The sequence below is a fragment of the Pogona vitticeps genome, chromosome 3 (assembly GCF_051106095.1).
Source record: "Pogona vitticeps strain Pit_001003342236 chromosome 3, PviZW2.1, whole genome shotgun sequence".
Lineage (NCBI taxonomy): Eukaryota > Metazoa > Chordata > Lepidosauria > Squamata > Agamidae > Pogona > Pogona vitticeps.
In genome coordinates, this window is record NC_135785.1 from 214094515 (window position 1) to 214112129 (window position 17615).

A 17615-nucleotide genomic window follows, 5' to 3' on the forward strand; every position below is an offset into this window, starting at 1 on the left:
GAAAAATTATCATAAGAACATAAGAAGAGCACTGCTGGATCATGCCAAGGGCCCATCTGGCCCAGCTTCTTGTATCTGACAGTGGCCCCACCAGATGTCTCTGGGAGCACACAAGACAACTAAATTCCTGTCTCTTGATACCCCCCCCCCGCATCTGGCATTTTGAAGTATCTTCCTTCTAAAGCTGGAGATTGTACATCCCCATCATGGTTTGTAACCTGAGATGGACTTTTCCTTCAGAAATCTGTCCAATCCCCTTTTAAAGGCATCTAGTCCATATGCCATCACCACATCTTGTGGCAAGGAGTTTTTATTGTGTCTTGATCAGATATATGAAATAAAATGAAAATACTGTACCAAAATCAGGAAACAAACATATGCGTTACCTCCATACATGTACCAGTGGACAGCACAAAGGGGGGAAATGCCTGTGCTTCCAGCACTGTCTGATGAAGTGGACGTACCCATGAAAACTCACATTAAAAAATATAAAAGTTAGCCTTTAAAGCGCCACCATGTTTTTGTCTTTTTAAAACTTTTTATTTCTATTTTGCTTTTAACTATAATGTTTGAACAGACTAACATGGCTACCCCTTCTACAACTACAACTGTTTCCAAATGCATCCTTTAACTGGAAGCAAATACTTTAACTCTTAAATTGTTCATATTACTAATAGCATAATTCTGAGAGTACAAAATGTCTTCATTTTCCATTTCCATGATGGAACATAACTCTCCATATACTGAAAGAAAATCACATTTGAAATGCTTCAGTAGTTGAATAGAAATCCAACAATCAAATCAGAGTGACCTTCCTAGCTTTTGCCAATATGTGTTCCTGTAGTTATTATTTATGGATACAATAAAATTATGGTTTACATACCTCAATTTCAGTTCATCTCTAGAGTACAAATAGGATCTCAAAGCAGTTCTTACCTTGAACTGTTAAGGTTGCTGATGCTTCTGCTTTTCCCACCATATTTTCTGCAACACAAGTATAAGAACCCATGTCTCCTGCCATAACTTTTCGAATTTTCAAGGTGTGATCATCACGGATTTCATATCTTAAAACAAGGGACAGATATATATCAGAATGATTTGTCTCATCATTGCCTCCTGAGATTGAAATAAAAAACCTGTAAACTACCAAAATTTTCTGTATCAATTGGCCAAGGTCAGTAAAGTGAAACATATATGATCAGTGCATAGATACTTTTTCTCCAATACCTTACATTAACAATCATTTTTTGTTAGAGAAATATTCATGAGTGGTAGCAGTAGTAACAATAATAACTTAGCAGCATCAGCAGGCTGAAACTGGTGTTTGCAGCTTTAAGTGATTAAATATAGAGTCTATTAAAATTTGCTAATATGTCAGGTAAAGCAGCAATAGGCAGACCTTCTCCCTGTACTACTGTTATTTCCTAGACTGCCTCAGACCAAACTCCAAGCCAGACAATTGGTCAACACTTTATCTGCATCTAGAGACTCAGGTTAAAGATGTGAAGTTCCTAACACTGAATGTGGGTGGTGATGGAAATGTTTTGTACATTTAAAAGCACAAGAGCATGATCCAAGGACTTGTGCCTACTTGTTACATGCTCCATAAATGTTGAAGTAGCACACTAACGGGGTGGAAGAGTATGAAGGAGATGCAAGCATTCATTTTCCTTTTATGGAAACACACATCCATCTCTTCTATTTCTAAGAGTTCAATTCTATGCCTCTTTACTCCCTATTATGCTCAGTGGAGCTTAATACCAGTACAGTATATTTAAAATTGTAACCAAAGAGCCTGCAAGATCTGTAGGTTGTGAGACTTGCTTTTAATAAGGGATGTGCACACACATTGCCTCAAATATAATATCAAGCTGTCAAATTCCAAAACAAAACAAGACAACAACAAGAACTACCAAACTCCAGCACACAGAACATTTACAAGATTTGATGTGATGAGAAGGGAAATGAAAAGTAGCTGTGAGAGAGAAATACTTTGAATGAGAAGGAATGTTCATTCTCCAAAATCTTTCCTTACTCAGATAATAAAAGGTTTATTATTGCACTATATGTATTAATTGACTTATCAAGCCCACAGTATCTTCAGCTCCAATAGCTGAATTTCTGAATGGCCACTGTTTATCATATAATTTTCTCTTTGTATTTTCTGCAACTCCCTCTGTATTTGTGATCCTGTGTGTGTGTGTGTGTATTTCTAAAGAAAATCCAAAAAACCCTTGTGCGATAATAAATGTGTTTTTCTTTCAGGCAAGATTTGTGTGTGTGTGTGTGTGTTTTACTACAACAAAAGAATATGCCAATGCCTCTGTATATACAGACACACAGTAAATCAAAGACCAAACCTTGTTCCAATTTATTTTGAAAGATGGAGAATTTTTACTGTACCTTCCTTTAGGTAGTTCTCCATCATCTTTTCGCCATCTTACTGTTGGCACTGGGTCACCGCGTGCCTCACAATTAAACTCTGCACTGTCATCAACAGTTACTGCCAAATTACTTGGTCTCTTCACAAAGGATGGTCTTTCTAAAGTTAAGAACAAGACAAAATGCAGGAAATAGAGATCACACCAAAAGACATCATGATAAAATTATACATGTAATCTCCAATGTACAATTTTATGGACTGAAGAAATGTAGGGAATCGTGAGAGTTTAAAAAAGAAAAGTGATGGAAAAATTAAACTTCTTTTATATTTGCACCAAAAAAAAAAACCCCACACTGAACAGAGGATAGTAGAACACCAGACCAGCTGGTCTGCAAGAAATTCACGATTTTGAGATTATGCCCAAGAAATTAAACAGGTTTGTGGATACTAGACATATGTCTGGCTGCAAAACCAGATCCGTGATCTCCTCCTTTGTCCATTCTTCCTAAATGGAGAAGGAATCAATACTACAGACTAGTACAGCTTCTTCCATCCAAGGAAAAATAGGCTCATACAGCAAAGCATTAAAAGGCTGCTGCAAGATAATAAAGAGTGAGTATATAGATAACAGATATCACTTGAATACCCAGAAATAGGGCATCAGATGACATGAGAATGCATTCCGATAGGGAACTATGCGCTGAACTATAAGCTCCATGATTTCCACAGTGACATCCACAGTGTGGTCCTTGCATCATGCCAGGTTATCACCTATGGGATGGGGCGTTAGGCTTAAAAACTGATTCATGAATGTTAATAACCATTGACAGTTGAGGATGATGGGTCTTTAGTCCATCAGCATTTGTGACTCAAGACTGGGTATTCTATTCCGGGACACAGTCATTTGCATGTCTAAATATTGTACTCCTCTATCCTGACCAGAATATTGATTAACAAGATTCAATATAATATTCATCTGCCAAATCTGTATTTATTTGTAACTTCTTAAATATAAACAATCCCATACCTAAAACTGTGAGCTCTGCTACTTCACTCTCTCTTTCCCCCACCATGTTTGTTCCAACACAGACGTATTTGCCTGCATCATTTTTTCTGGTGTAGGTGATCATCAGCTTTCCTCCTCTGATCTAGAACAAGAAATACATTAATAACAACAAGTAACAACTTCTCTATAAAACTTCAACCTAGGGTATAAAAATAACCTTGCACACAATTTAAAAAAAAATTATAAATGGTTAAGCATTCTGGAATCTTATGCTATACTTTCTAACAGATCAATAAACCAGTAAATCAGTCGCTTGAAAATAGCTGTGTTCAGATCCAATCCTTGAGGTATGAGAGGTCCATCTACAAATGTTCCCCATTCTGTTCTATCTTCTAAAGCAGTCTACTCTGGGACGTAGTGGCGCTGTGGGCTAAACCGCAGAAGCCTTTGTGTGCTGCAGGGTCAGAAGACCAACAGTTGTAAGATCGAATCCACGCAACGGAGTGAGCTCCCGTCGCTTCGTCCCAGCTCCTCACCAACCTAGCAGTTCGAAAGCATGTAAATGCGAGTAGATAAATAGGTACCATCTCGATGGGAAGGTAAACAGCATTCCGAATCTAAGTTGTGCTGGCCACGAGACAACGGAAACTGTCTTCGGACAAACGCAGGCTCCACGGCTTGGAAACGGGGATGAGCACTGCCCCTTAGAGTTGAACACGACTGACTAAAATGTCAAGGGGAACCTTTACCTTACCAACATTTATTCCCCTACTGGAAGATTTAATAATGGAGGTTATATTTTGATGGCATGTCACCATGTATTCACCTTGGGCAGCGGGGAATGCTCTAGCCTCAACCCCACTCCCCTTTGTTTCCAGTTTTATTGCCCTCCGCCTTCTAGTGAGTTATGAATGGGTAGAGCAAGGGTGAAGAGGAAGAGAAAAAGCTTGAAAGTTTTGAAAACATTATTATTAAATAGGTCTTATGTCAGTATCATAATGCCAATCTCATAGTGCCAATTTGTACTTGGATTTAATTTAATTTATCGCTTATTTACCTATAGTGAAAAGTATAAAAATATTGGTAATATTAGTAGAGAGGTACAAATACTCTTTTGAACACATTAGGTTTCCTTGGGAATACAAATTTAAAATATAAAACTAATGGATATTCTTCAATATGACATATCTTTCTTGTGCAACAGAAGTGAGTACATTATTCACAATCTACTATTACATAATTCTTTCTTGTTTCTAAACTAAATTTTTCATAATATGAATATTCCATGAAAGATGGAGGGCACTTAAAATATAATTTCGAATGTATTATTTATTTATTTATTAGATTTCTGTCCCGCCCAGAGTAGACCTTTGGTCTAGATGGGCGGGATAGAAATTCAATAAATAAATTAACAAACAAATAATACATTCAAAATTATATTTTAAGTGCCCTCCGTCTTTCATGGAATATTCATATTATGAAAAATTTGATTTAGAAATAAGAAAGAATTAAGTAATAGTAGATTGTGGTAAATTTACTACTAACTCCTCTGATTGAACTCAATGGGAAAATTACTCAATCAAGGTGTACTATTTCATCAGTACTGGTGTACATAAAACTGGGCTGGAGTTTTATGTTATTGGCTGCCTTTTTAAAGAATACTTGGATTATATTTCATTTATGGAAATATATATGAGACCTTCTTAATAAATATTATTGGCACCTACAAACTACTTTACAGAGTACCATTATCCTCAGATTTCTCAAAGGTTTGTTATGGATAAAAAAAGGAATCCATAAGATATTAATTGACACTGATGATAATTTTTGCTGGACAAAAATATTTAGAGCCATAATTCTTGGAACAAGAGTTTTGGAATTAGAAAAACGTTTAAGAATATTTCAGCACCTCTTAAAATATTGAGAAGGCAACTGCCCAGGCTTTGCTAGTGTTGTAGACTGAAACTGATTCTACAGCTCAGATGGCAATAGGTATAATTTTAGCTCAGTAAGGCAGAGTCCGTATTGCTACTGATAACAAAATAATACAACATGAACTCGACCTATTATACAGTGGGGTCTCTACTTAAGAACGTCCCTACTTAAGAACAATCCAACTTAAGAACAGCTCCATTTGCTAAATTTTGCTTCTACGTGAGAACAGAAATCCAAGATAAGAACAGGAAAAAAAAACTTTCCTGCTCTTTTTTTAACCTTAGGTCATCTTAGGTTAAAAAAAATGTTCCCCCTAGTGGTAGAGTACGTATTAACCAGCTTTGCATTCGTTCCTATGGGAACAAATGCTTCAGTGTACGAACGCACCTCTACATAACAAAAAAAACAGCCAGAACAGATTAATTGGTTTTCAGTCCATTCCTATGGGAAATTTTGCTTCAACTTAAGAACGTTTCAACTTTAAGAACACCATTCCAAAACAGATTAAGTTCTTAAGTAGAGGTTCCACTGTAGTTTCTATGGATGGAAAAGAGCAGAAACGGATTAAATGGTTTTCAATGCATTCCTATGGGAAATGCAGATTCAACATCAGAACTTTTCAACTTGAGAACCACCTTCCAATACGGATTAAGTTCTTAAGTAGAGACCCCACTGTATCAAGTACAGTAGCAGAATTCGCAGATGCAACTAATTTCTGGTCATAGATACTAAATTGAAAAGAATGGCTGAGAGAAGCCTCTTTTAAAACTACTTTTTATTGGATTATTATTTTTCATAATAGGCTATATCTGTATTCGGAGAAGGAAAACTCCGATTTCAAACCTCCACTGCCTTGTGGCTATATCCACTGATGGAAAAGGCTTCAGGAGTTAACCTCGAGGCAAAATCCGGAAATGGAGTCCCGAAGGCGGCTCATGTCGTTCTGCCAACTCCTGCGACGTTGCTGGAACCAGTGGTATTGGCTCTTGCCTTTCCATTGGACCATTTCAGCAACGTGGAGAGGGGGGATTTGCTGCTTGGGTAACAGCCTATCCTCCATATTACCTTACCCAGGCTTCATGCTCTGGAGAGGACACTCCTCGATTCAGAGCATGTTACCATAGTCTCTCGAGACTGAAGGATGCCTATGATAACTGTATTTCCTGTAGTTGCCAACGTGTAACTTTATTGCATCACACTTGCCAAACAAATTATTTTCCTAAACCTTCCCCAAAAATTATAGATCTGTGTGAGACTGATCATGAATGCATGGTAGCAGATGGATAGACTTTCACAGATGAAAGAATCTGAAATGGTTAAGAAAATAAAGAGAAGAATGAAGGTGCAGAGAGAGAATATAGAATGTGGAAGTTATAAGCAAGTGTTGTAACTGGGCATCAGAACAGATACAGAAGTTTGTATTCACTGACTTAGGTCAAAAAGAGGCATTAAAATAAATAAAGCATTTCCTGATCTGAGTCTAAAGGCCTAAAAGGAGACCTGCTTTTCATTACTTGTTTTTACTTATGCATTCCTGCACATGCTCAATTGTCACTTTGGATCTTTCCACTAGGAGCTATAAAAGAGTAACCAGTTTGACTATTTGGCAAGACCAACTTTTCACATATACTGTGTGTATTAGTGTTTCTCCAATTTCAAAAGCAATAAAGTTTTCTTGTTTTATTACTGTGATTCACTCTGCAACTCTCAGCCACGGAACACAAGCTGTGCTGAAGGACTATCCTTCCCCAACAAGAGCTCCATGCTATATGTGGTAATCCTCCATGTGAAAATCTCTGATTTTCCAGAGTCCCAACTCATTTGGAGAGTCCCTACAGAGCTTCACTTCAAACTAACTGCCCTCCACATGTAAGAGAATTACAAAATTGAACATGGAGGGATGTGACTAGAGAAATCCCCACTATCCATGCATACACATAAAGAAAATAGAAGGTTTATTCTTCAGCAATATATACAGCTTTACACAAAACTGAAACCTTTCACCATATTTAGGGAACTGGGGTGTGAGGGTCCTTTTCAAAAAGCAGCTGACATACTTCTCTCAATATATTAGATATTTATGTCTTTATTGTAAGTGATCAAAGGAAATCAATTCAAACATTAAGAATGCCACTCTCCTGATTTCACAATGCAGCTTGTGTGATGAAACGTGAAAGTCTTTTGCACACATTGGAAAGGCTCTTATGCATGTCACCAATTACTAAAACTTCTTGCCCGTCACAAAAGGTGATTTTCAGCTCCATCTATCAGTTCAGATTCATTTCAAACTGGTGAGCCAGTGAAAACTATTAACTGCTACAGTTAAATAATACAGGCAGTGGATTTCCTACTTTGACCTGCAACCAAAATTCTAATCCCATCTGATTTTAACAGAGGAAGTGTGTCTGTAATAATCACAGCTTGGAAATAACAAGCTTTGTAAAATATCCAGCTATCCCCCTCCTTTTCAAAAATAGCATTTTAGGTACGAAACCTATTTTTAGTTTGTACCACTTCTGCAGAAAGAGGTCACACTATCACCTATAGTTTGAAATAGAACTATCTTGGCTTCCTTCTGAGTGACAAAAGGGGTTAAAGGAAAACTAGTCCCACAGACAAAAGGAATTCTGAATATCTATCTCCTTACAAGAGTCTGTAATTCCACTGAGTGTTAAAAAGATGATACAAAAATACAGTACCATCTCTTCCTTTAATCCCACTTTACTGGATAATTTCCAGCCAGGCTCTAACATTTAATTCCTGCACAAAGTCCTTGAGCATATAGTTGCATCCTTGCACTAGTGTTCCTGAATGAGGCACAATATTGGAATCTATTTGAATTGACCTTCACTTTCATACTATGGGACAGTCACATTGGTTTACTTTCAGAAGTGCATCCCTGTACAGCTCCCAGTACCGCTGACCATGGTGTCCTTCAGCAGCAGCTGAGTTTGCCCTTAGTGCCATTGTTTTGTGGTGTCTTGGTTCTTCTCACAGCACTGGCTTATTCGCTTATTCATTTAAACATTTTAATTCCGCCTTTCTCCTTAAAAGGACCTAAGGCAGTTTACATAATTAAAAGACAATATTAAAACTAACAACTGTGAGTATAGTGAAAAGGATCAAACAAATGCCATGCTAAGAAATATAAGTAACACCAAAACACATTGAAAGTAGTAGCATACAACAATCCACTTAAAAACCCCACTCAGGCAGCCAGAAACTCAGGAAAAGTTGCCTGAAGAAAAAGATTTTTACCTGCTTGTGGAAGGACAGTCAGAATGGGTCTAACCTAGCCTCTTGTGGGAGGGAGTTCCAAAGTCTAGGAGCAACAGCAGAGAAGGCCCTCTCCCGTGTATGCACCTAATACACTTGTGAAGGTGGTGGGACCAATAGAAATGCTTCTCCTGATGATCTTAATACTGAAGCAGGTTCATAAAGGGAGATGAGCTCCTTGAGATACCTTAGGGTTCTATATTATCCTCCATGACATTTAACATGTACATAATTGAGAAGAAGTATTCTGAATATTTGGAGTTCATTGCCAGCCCTATAGCAAGATTCAGCTTCAGTTTAGATGGTCACCATTTATTTATTTGCTTTGATATAATTTATTATCTTCATTTGTATGCTGTTCTTTTGTCAAACACACCCAGATTGGGATATACCACAATACAGACAATAATTACTCATATAATACAATTATCAAATAATAAACCACAAAAATTGTAAAAATGCAAATAAAATAAGCAACAATTTAAAGCCCACTGAACAATTTCATCTTACATATATTATCACATAAGCAGTCAAATACCAGCTTGCTAATATTGAAAGGTTCACCAAAATAATTCTGTCTTACATCCCCTCCTGAAACTCTGCAGGAATGACATACTTCTTAGGGGCTCCGGAAGGGAATTCCTAAGCATAGGGGCAGGCAGCACAAAAAGATTATTTCTAATATATTTAAGCTGACAAGCTTTAACCGTCGGCATCTGTGAAGGCAAGAGGAGAAGGGGATGACAGAAGACGAGATGATTGGGCAGTGTCATCGAAGCTACCAGCATGAATTTGACCCAACTCTGGGAGGCAGTGGAAGACAGGAGGGCCTGGCGTGCTCTGGTCCATGGGGTCACGAATAGTTGGACACGACTTAATAACTAAACAACAACAGTCTGGGCAACTTCAACTGGCACAGAGCCTCATATAGATAAAGGCTGTTCAGCAGGTAAGTGGGTTATAAGTTTTGTGGGACTTTAAAGGTAATAACCAATACCTTGAACTGAACTTGGAAAAGGAGTGGCAAGCAATACAGTAAAATAGGTGTAAGCCAAGGTATCAGTCATGCATGCCAGATCAGTCTGCTTGTCCCCAAACAGGTGATGGATAAACAAAGTCTTATTTTCAGGAAACTTGGAATTATATAGCATCAAAGTCACTTCAGAGCTAGAGGAGTCATCTCACTCCATGTACCTCTAGATGGGAAAACAGTTGTATTGCCTCAAGCAGAGCTCCCAAGTCCTAGACTTGACAGCCATCTCAGATGGATACTGTGGCTGAAAGTATCAACGGCTACAGAAAGACCCAGGAGGACCAGCAAGATTATCAGGAAATTATCTTGCAGGGCGACCAACTCTGTTTCAGTTCCATAGCATGGCTTAAACCCTAACTGAAATACAGTGGTGCCTTGGCTTACGAATGCCCTGACCTACAAATGATTTGAGTTATGAACAGCTCCGGACGCAAAATATTGCTTTGAGTAATGAGCAGAGCTTTGACTTACGAACAGAAAAAGGCAGGGGGGAAAGGCAGGAAATTCAAACCAATGGTGGCAAAGAGGCTGCTTCTTTGTAGCTCTTTCACCCCAATGGTTAGAGCAGGCGGTTAGGGAACTTTGTTACTCCTGGGGTGCAGGAGGAGGAAGGAGAGGCAGGGCCGCACAGGTCTACTCACGAGTAAGCGCCATCAAAGATGCAGGTTTACTCATGAGTAAGCGCCAACGAAGGTGCAGGTCTACTCGTGAGTAAGTGCCTGCCCGCTGTCTCTCCCACTCCTTTCCTGGCGCTGCCACTGCCTCTGGCAGCCGTTAAAATTGGAAATGCTGAGGTCTAAAATGCAAGTCTCTCCCCCCCCCATCTTCTCTCTTTCTCTCTATCCTCTCTTTTTGTGACGAGGAGCTCTGTGCTGGAATAATGCTTGCTGATTGTTGATGGAAGCAGCCTGTAAAATGCAGTTTAGACTCAAGTTTAGACTCTACCCCCCATGCTCTCTTTTTTTTTTCCTTTCCTCTTTTCCCCACTGTTCCCTCCCTCCTTCCCTGCCCTTTTTTAACCTAAAAGGTGCTTGGTTTGGCTTTGTTGGAAAGGTGCTTTGACTTACGAACGTTTTGACTTACGGCCACCGTTCCAATACGGATTAAGTTCATAAGTCAAGGCACCACTGGAGTTCTAGGCTATCCATTTCCTCCAAGACTGTGAGCAGCTGGTTGGCCACTACCCTCTCAATCAAGAATGGATATTAGCAATTTTTCTATAGTTATTAAAATCATTTGTTGCTAAATTTGATACAGCCATACATGTCTCATTTAAACAGAAATGTAAATAGTCCTTCCAAAGAGATAAATTAACGATGTGTGTGGCCCATTCCCTGGTCAACACCTTTGCTGATTTGAAGAACCACAATAGGCAAGGATTTAGACAGCAGGTGAGTGACTTGTCCACATCTTCAGACCATACCAACTAAAATTGATCTAATTTAATCCAACTAGATTGTGCTTTGGACATCTTCAGATCTGTTGTTATCAACAAGGAGCCAAGATCCAGATGGATTCTTTCAACCTTGAGGGCTGCCACTCTATAATATTATTGACAATTATTTTTGTCTTCAAGAAATGAGGACATGGGCAACATGCAAAAAGTTTTGCTTGTTGGTTAGAAGCAGCCTCAACTAGTTGGTAACAGTAGCTTCTTTTAGTGGACAAGTTTATTCTGCTATCCTCCGGATACTTCTCTGGCAGCCATGGAGTTGAACTCCATGGGAGCTTTTTCCATATGCTCTCTAGTCTTCTTCATTGTTGCTTCATCATCCTTATGTTCTCCATAAACTATGGAGAAGATTGGATTCTGAAGCAAAGGGAGTATTTAGGAGTGATCATGCCTGCATCACAGATCAGTTCTGAAAACCAGTGAGTGACCAGAGTATTGACATGTCTCAAGTGCATCAGCCGGAACATTTTGGAAACCAATAGGATCGATCAGTCTTGAGCCATGGACCATAATAATAGGACCTTATGAAGAAAGACTGACTAATCCCTATGAAGAAAGACTGAAAGAACTGGACATGTTTAGCCTTGCAAAAAGAAGACTGAGGGGAGATATGATAGCTTTTTTCATACAGAAGAGGGGCAAGATCTGTTCTCGATCACCCCAGATTAAAGGGCATACAACAATGGGCTCAGGTTACAGGAATTCAGATTTAGGTTGAATATCAGGAAAAACTTCCTGTTAGAGCAGTACAGCAATGCAACCAAGTACTTCGAGTGGTGGTGAGTGCTCCAACACTGGAGGCATTCAAGAAAAATTTAGACAACCACCTGGCAGATATTCTCTGGTTTGTATTCCTGCATTCAGCATGGGGTTGGACCCGACGGCCTTATAGGCCCCTTCCAACTTCATTATTCTATGATTCTATGATCCTCCTTCCCATGGAGAGGTACAGTTGTGTGGAGTCCAAATCTCAACAGGACGTGATCTCAGCATGATTGATTTAATTTGACATGAATACCACGTCTAGAATGTGACGTGCAACATGTATTTACTGTATTTTTTGCTCCATAAGACGCACCTTTCCATAAGACGCACCAATTTTTTAGGAGAAGAAAAACAGGAAAATATAATGTTTTCTTCGCTCCATAAGATGCACAGACTTTCCACCCCCCTGTTTTGTGGGGGGAAAGTGTGTCTTATGATGCGAAAAATACGGTAAATATCCAAGGCAAGATTTAACATTATTTAAGGCAAGATTCAATGTTGCTAATAAATATTTATTTTAGTTGGCTAATTCATATTTTTTATGTTCCAAGCAATAATGCTTCACAGCACAGTTCTCATTTTCTACTGAAAAGATCAAAGTATTCCAAAGCCTATTCATACAGCTCATATGAAGATGACTTTTGAAGTCGCACCTCAGCTTTTTAGATTTTCCTTCCACTTCATAATTAGTTTCAAAGTTTACATAGCTGTGCTCAGAGGCTTAAGCATTCTGATCACAAATGACAATTTAGAATGAAGAGTGAAACACATGTGGTGGAAAAGCAAGATTCGTGTAAAGCCACATCCGGCAGTCTAATACGTTCATTGGCTGTAAGAAGCATGTTCACAGTGTGAAGTGCTTCACTACAGCTGCCTACAGCTAGAAATCTATCCCTGAAAACTTGACATCTTCAGGAAGATAGGCCTCTTATTATCACTGCAAGACATATGCACACAAAGATGACAGTCAGTTATTGAGATAGATGAACATGCACATATAACGTACAATGTACTGCATACAAATGTCATTTTCTTGCCTTTGGCAGAGATTGTTTGAGTGTGCCAGAAAAGGACGCCCTTTATCATCTAGAAAACCAGCAGTGCATAAGGTTTGAGGAAGATCTGAGGTATGGAAAATAGAATGCTAAAAATAAAATGCTGGCATATATTTACACATATATTCTAAATCATTAGATTATATGCTTATGTTTATAATATCAAATAATGGTAATACTGAACAGATACCACAAATTAATGGAATCAATATGAATTGAGTTACACACAAAGACTAAAAAAAGCAAAGTAAAATATTTAAAAATATATCATGCATCACTTTTACTAGGGCTAATGGAAGCTACTCACAGGTTTAGGGAAATATTCTGTATGGTGAATATTTTTAACCCTTCTAAAAACTTTCTGAGAAGTAAAACTGTTTAAGCACATCATAGTTTGCTTCTCTCTGAGATCGCTTTGTTTTCTTAGAGTGACAGAAGCAAAAGTAGTGAAAACTCAGTGAAGAAGAACAGAAAAATATTGATTAACATCACATTGAAAGCATTTAGGGGGAAATGCTTGCTGCACAAACACACATAAACACACTGGAACCCTATATTAAGTCCCTGTATTAAGCAACAGAATATAATAAAGATATATTCCATTTCTTTAGAATATCTGGAAGAGCTAATTTTTAAAGAGCAACTACATTTTTTAAAAAAAACAACTAAGTGATGATACAATTAGTCATAAACCATAATCTCAAATTTCCTAGTTTCTCATAAAATTTCCTTTAGCTGAAATGGTCCTTAGCATTTTGGGGCATTAAAACTGGGTGACAGAATGTGATCTCACTGGATTGGATAGATTTACTCGGTTGTATTTAGGTCCAGTTGAAATAAATGAATAAGTTAGCCATAATTTCAATTCAGTTGAGTATGGAACTCAAGTCATCTAGTTCTCTCTTAGGGTCCTCTTGTCACATACCTGTAAGACAAATGCTCCAGTGAGGACAAACTGAAGTCCTTGAACTGTAGGATTGGCAAACAGCTGACTGTACCTGTGGAGCCACGACCTGGGGGAGAAAAGTCAGCTGCAACACTGGATGAAGGGAAAGACCTCCTCCCAACCCACAAGATCAATACAGAGAAAGGGCCAACAAGAGATAGTTAAGAGAGTCCCAACCTTGGAAAGATCTCTTTGTGGACAGAGAAGAATCAGCCTTTACTCACAAAATGTCCTAGGTCTATATAGCTCACAATGAGCCTTGGGCAAACCGCCTAGCAAAAGCAGTATGTAAGCTCATGGCTCCTGAAGACTCAGTGATGGAATAAAACTGTTCATTGCAGTTTGCTGGCCAAACATTGCTGCAAATGATGTTGACTATCTTGGTACTGCTCTGTGCTCATATTCTCTCCTAGCTACTAATCTTGGACATCAGCCTTGACCTGGATATGCCTTCTTGGAACTGATGATACTGTTAAGACTTGCTTGACTGCTTTTCTGGGCTCTTTGAAGCCTCATGACTATTAATGTGTTTCTTCAACACCTCCTGGAAGTGACCACTGGGAAGCAGGACATCTTTGAATACAATATCTCTTTTTAACCTGTCACCACTCACCACTGCTTTTAAGCTATTTGCCAAAACTGACATTGTATAATATTAAACAGTCTGATAAATCTATCAGTCAAATGTTAGTGAGATTTAAAACAGCTGTACAAACTTTATGTGGTAGTACTGGAGGAAGAGGAGGAGGAGGAGGAAATATTCAGAGTGGGGATATAAAGGAATATGGGAAAGTGAAAACATACACTGAGAAATTTATATGGGAAAAATTTTACTAGTCTAAGATGCACTGAAATTTGACTTGGTTTAATAGAATGTTTCCCAAATCAAATGTATAGGCTTTGTATTCCAGGTAATTAAAGCTGAATAAAATAATATGCTGTAGCAGTGGTTCCCAATCTTGGGTACCCAGATGTTCCTGGGCTAAAATTCTCAGAAGCCTTCGTCACTAGCTGACCAGGATTTCTGGGAGTTGCAGTGCAAGAACATCTGGAGACCCAAGATTGGGAACCACTGTGTTATAGCTATGCTATTCTGCTGAACGAAATGAACATCAGACCACCCTCCTAAGCTTTTAAATAGTCTGAACTTTACAGTAGTTGTTGGAAGAGAAATGTTTTGGTGGACTGATGGCTCTAGTGCCTGATGTTGTAAACTGCCCAGAATGGCCTTCTGCTAGATATGTGGTATAAAAATGAAATCAATCAATCAATCAATCAATCAATCAATCAATCAATCAATCAATCAATCAATGCTAATCTCTTCTGGCTCTGGACATGAAAGTAACTGAAACACAATCTGAGTTTTTCAAACATGGCCCTAAGAATCAGTGTTGAAGAAATGAAATTTTGAGATAAGGGCTTTGTCAGTAAGTCTTTCAAACAGTGTAAGGCCGTTGCCTCAAATTTTTAAAATGGGCAAACTTAATGTGATCTGTGAGGAACGGATGGGAAGGGAAGGAGGAAAATTAATTTCATATGCCCTTATTTCCAAAATTTAAAAAGTAATGAACAGAAAGGGATTTTTTTATGCAACTAACTGGAAGGGAAAGGATTTGGAAGAGTAGTCCAAGAACCTCATCAGTGATTCAATCCTGAATGTTAAGAGTTTTTGGAAGTTACTCTTAATTAGTGGTTTGTTGATAAATTTTGAAATGGAGTTTTTGAGACAGGGCCCTAAGAATCAGTGTTAAAGAAATGAAATTTTGGGATAAGGGATTTGTCAGTAAGTCTCTCAAACAATGTAAGGCTGATGCCTCAAATTTTTAAAATGGGCAAACTTAATGTGATCTATGAGGAATGGATGGGAGGGGAATTGGAGGAAAATTAATTTCATATGCCCATATTTCCAAATTTAAAAAGTAATAAACAGAAAGGGATTTTTTATGCAACTAACTGGAAGGGAAAGGATTTGGAAGAGTAGTCCAAGAACCTCATCAGTGATTCAATCCTGAATGTTAAGAGTTTTTGGAAGTTACTCTTAATTAGTGGTTTGTTGATAAATTTTGAAATGGAGTTTTTGAGACAGGGCCCTAAGAATCAGTGTTAAAGAAATGAAATTTTGGGATAAGGGATTTGTCAGTAAGTCTCTCAAACAATGTAAGGCTGTTGCCTCAAATTTTTAAAATGGGCAAACTTAATGTGATCTATAAGGAATGGATGGGAGGGGAATTGGAGGAAAATTAATTTCATATGCCCATATTTCCAAATTTAAAAAGTAATAAACAGAAAGGGATTTTTTATGCAACTAACTGGAAGGGAAAGGATTTGGAAGAGTAGTCCAAGAAACTCATCAGTGAGTCAATCCTGAATGTTAAGAGTTTTTAGAAGTTACTCTTAATTAGTGGTTTGTTGATAAATTTTGAAATGGAGTTTTTGAGACAGGGCCCTAAGAATCAGTGTTGAAGAAATGAAATTTTGGGATAAGGGCTTTGTCAGTAAGTTTCTCAAACTATGTAAGGCTGTTGCCTCAAATTTTTAAAATGGGCAAACTTAATGTGATCTGTGAGGAATGGATGGGAAGGGAATTGGAGGAAAATTAATTTCATATGCCCATATTTCCAAATTTAAAAAGTAATGAACAGAAAGGGATTTTTTGTGCAACTAACTGGAAGGGAAAGGATTTGGAAGAGTAGTCCAAGAACCTCATCAGTGAGTCAATCCTGAAGTTACTCTTAATTAGTGATTTGTTGATAAATTTTGAAATGGAGACACACATCATGGCCATTTCTGTAGCCATACTACCATCAAGAATCCAAAATGCAAACTGTGATGTTTGTCCACACTAACAAATAAGTTTTAGCAGCTTTCATAGGTAATGAATAGGTACTGAATTCTTCAAGGCTAGCGATATAAGAAATATGTACAGCATTCATCACTGTCACCCGTCTTAGTTGTCTTGACAAGAAATAATTTTCAAGATCCATGCAATTCCTTGCCTCCAGGTAAGAGTGAGACAAGGAATGTTGGTTTCTCATCCAAAACTCAACAATTTATATAAAATGTCTGGACAAAACTGGTGTTCTTTCCTTCTGAAAAGCAAAGCACATACACAGAGAAACCAAACAATAATTGGCTGATTGGACAATGTGTGTAATCTTTAGAATTCCATGTAAGAAATCAGGAATCACTGTAACTTTATGCAAGTTGTGTTATTTCTATTAAGTATTATGTTGCACTATATTTCTTACTTTGCCAAAACAAGAGAGAACAAAAAAGGCAAAACCTTTCAGTTCTTTTATCTTGATAAGAGGATAATAAAAAATACCTTGTCCTCTCCTGAAGAAAGGAGTGGAAAAATGCAGGAAAAAAAAGTTCTTGTTTTCTGTGAGGATGAGACAAGCAAGGATTTACATCCCTGTTTAAGACCAAGCCATGCCAAAGACACCTTACAGCTGGAGTAGCTTCCAAGAAGCTGCTGGGGAAAATCCAATTTGTGTGTGTGTCCCAGCCACGTTCTGAGGGGAAGAGGAATGTTCAGGGTAGTGGTAGATCCCTGCATTATTTCTGTGGTTATTACTATTATGCCTTTGATTCACAGGAATCCTGCTTTTGTTCTTTCCTCCAATTTTTGTTCTGTCTTTCAATTGTAAGGAAATTATTTACAGAACTGATGATACACGAAGTCCTATAAAAGTTTTCTGAAACAATCAAGCAATCTTTACTGATACTGCTTCTACAGAAAATAAGAAATAAATTAGCTGAG

The 17615-nt window shown here is 38.0% G+C and overlaps 1 protein-coding gene across 6 annotated transcripts in view; it reads right to left on the bottom strand.

Annotated features, from left to right (window-relative positions):
- The window catches only part of ROBO1 (roundabout guidance receptor 1), a 769638-nt gene that overhangs the window by 118921 nt on the left and 633102 nt on the right, over nt 1-17615 (bottom strand). For all 6 annotated transcript variants that reach the window (XM_072994024.2, XM_078388993.1, XM_078388992.1 and 3 more), the window contains 3 exons: nt 3411-3531; nt 2404-2542; nt 937-1064 (listed from right to left, as the gene is read on the bottom strand). In XM_072994024.2, the coding sequence (XP_072850125.2) occupies nt 937-1064; nt 2404-2542; nt 3411-3531 (388 nt within the window). The remainder of the gene's footprint in view (nt 1-936; nt 1065-2403; nt 2543-3410; nt 3532-17615) is intronic.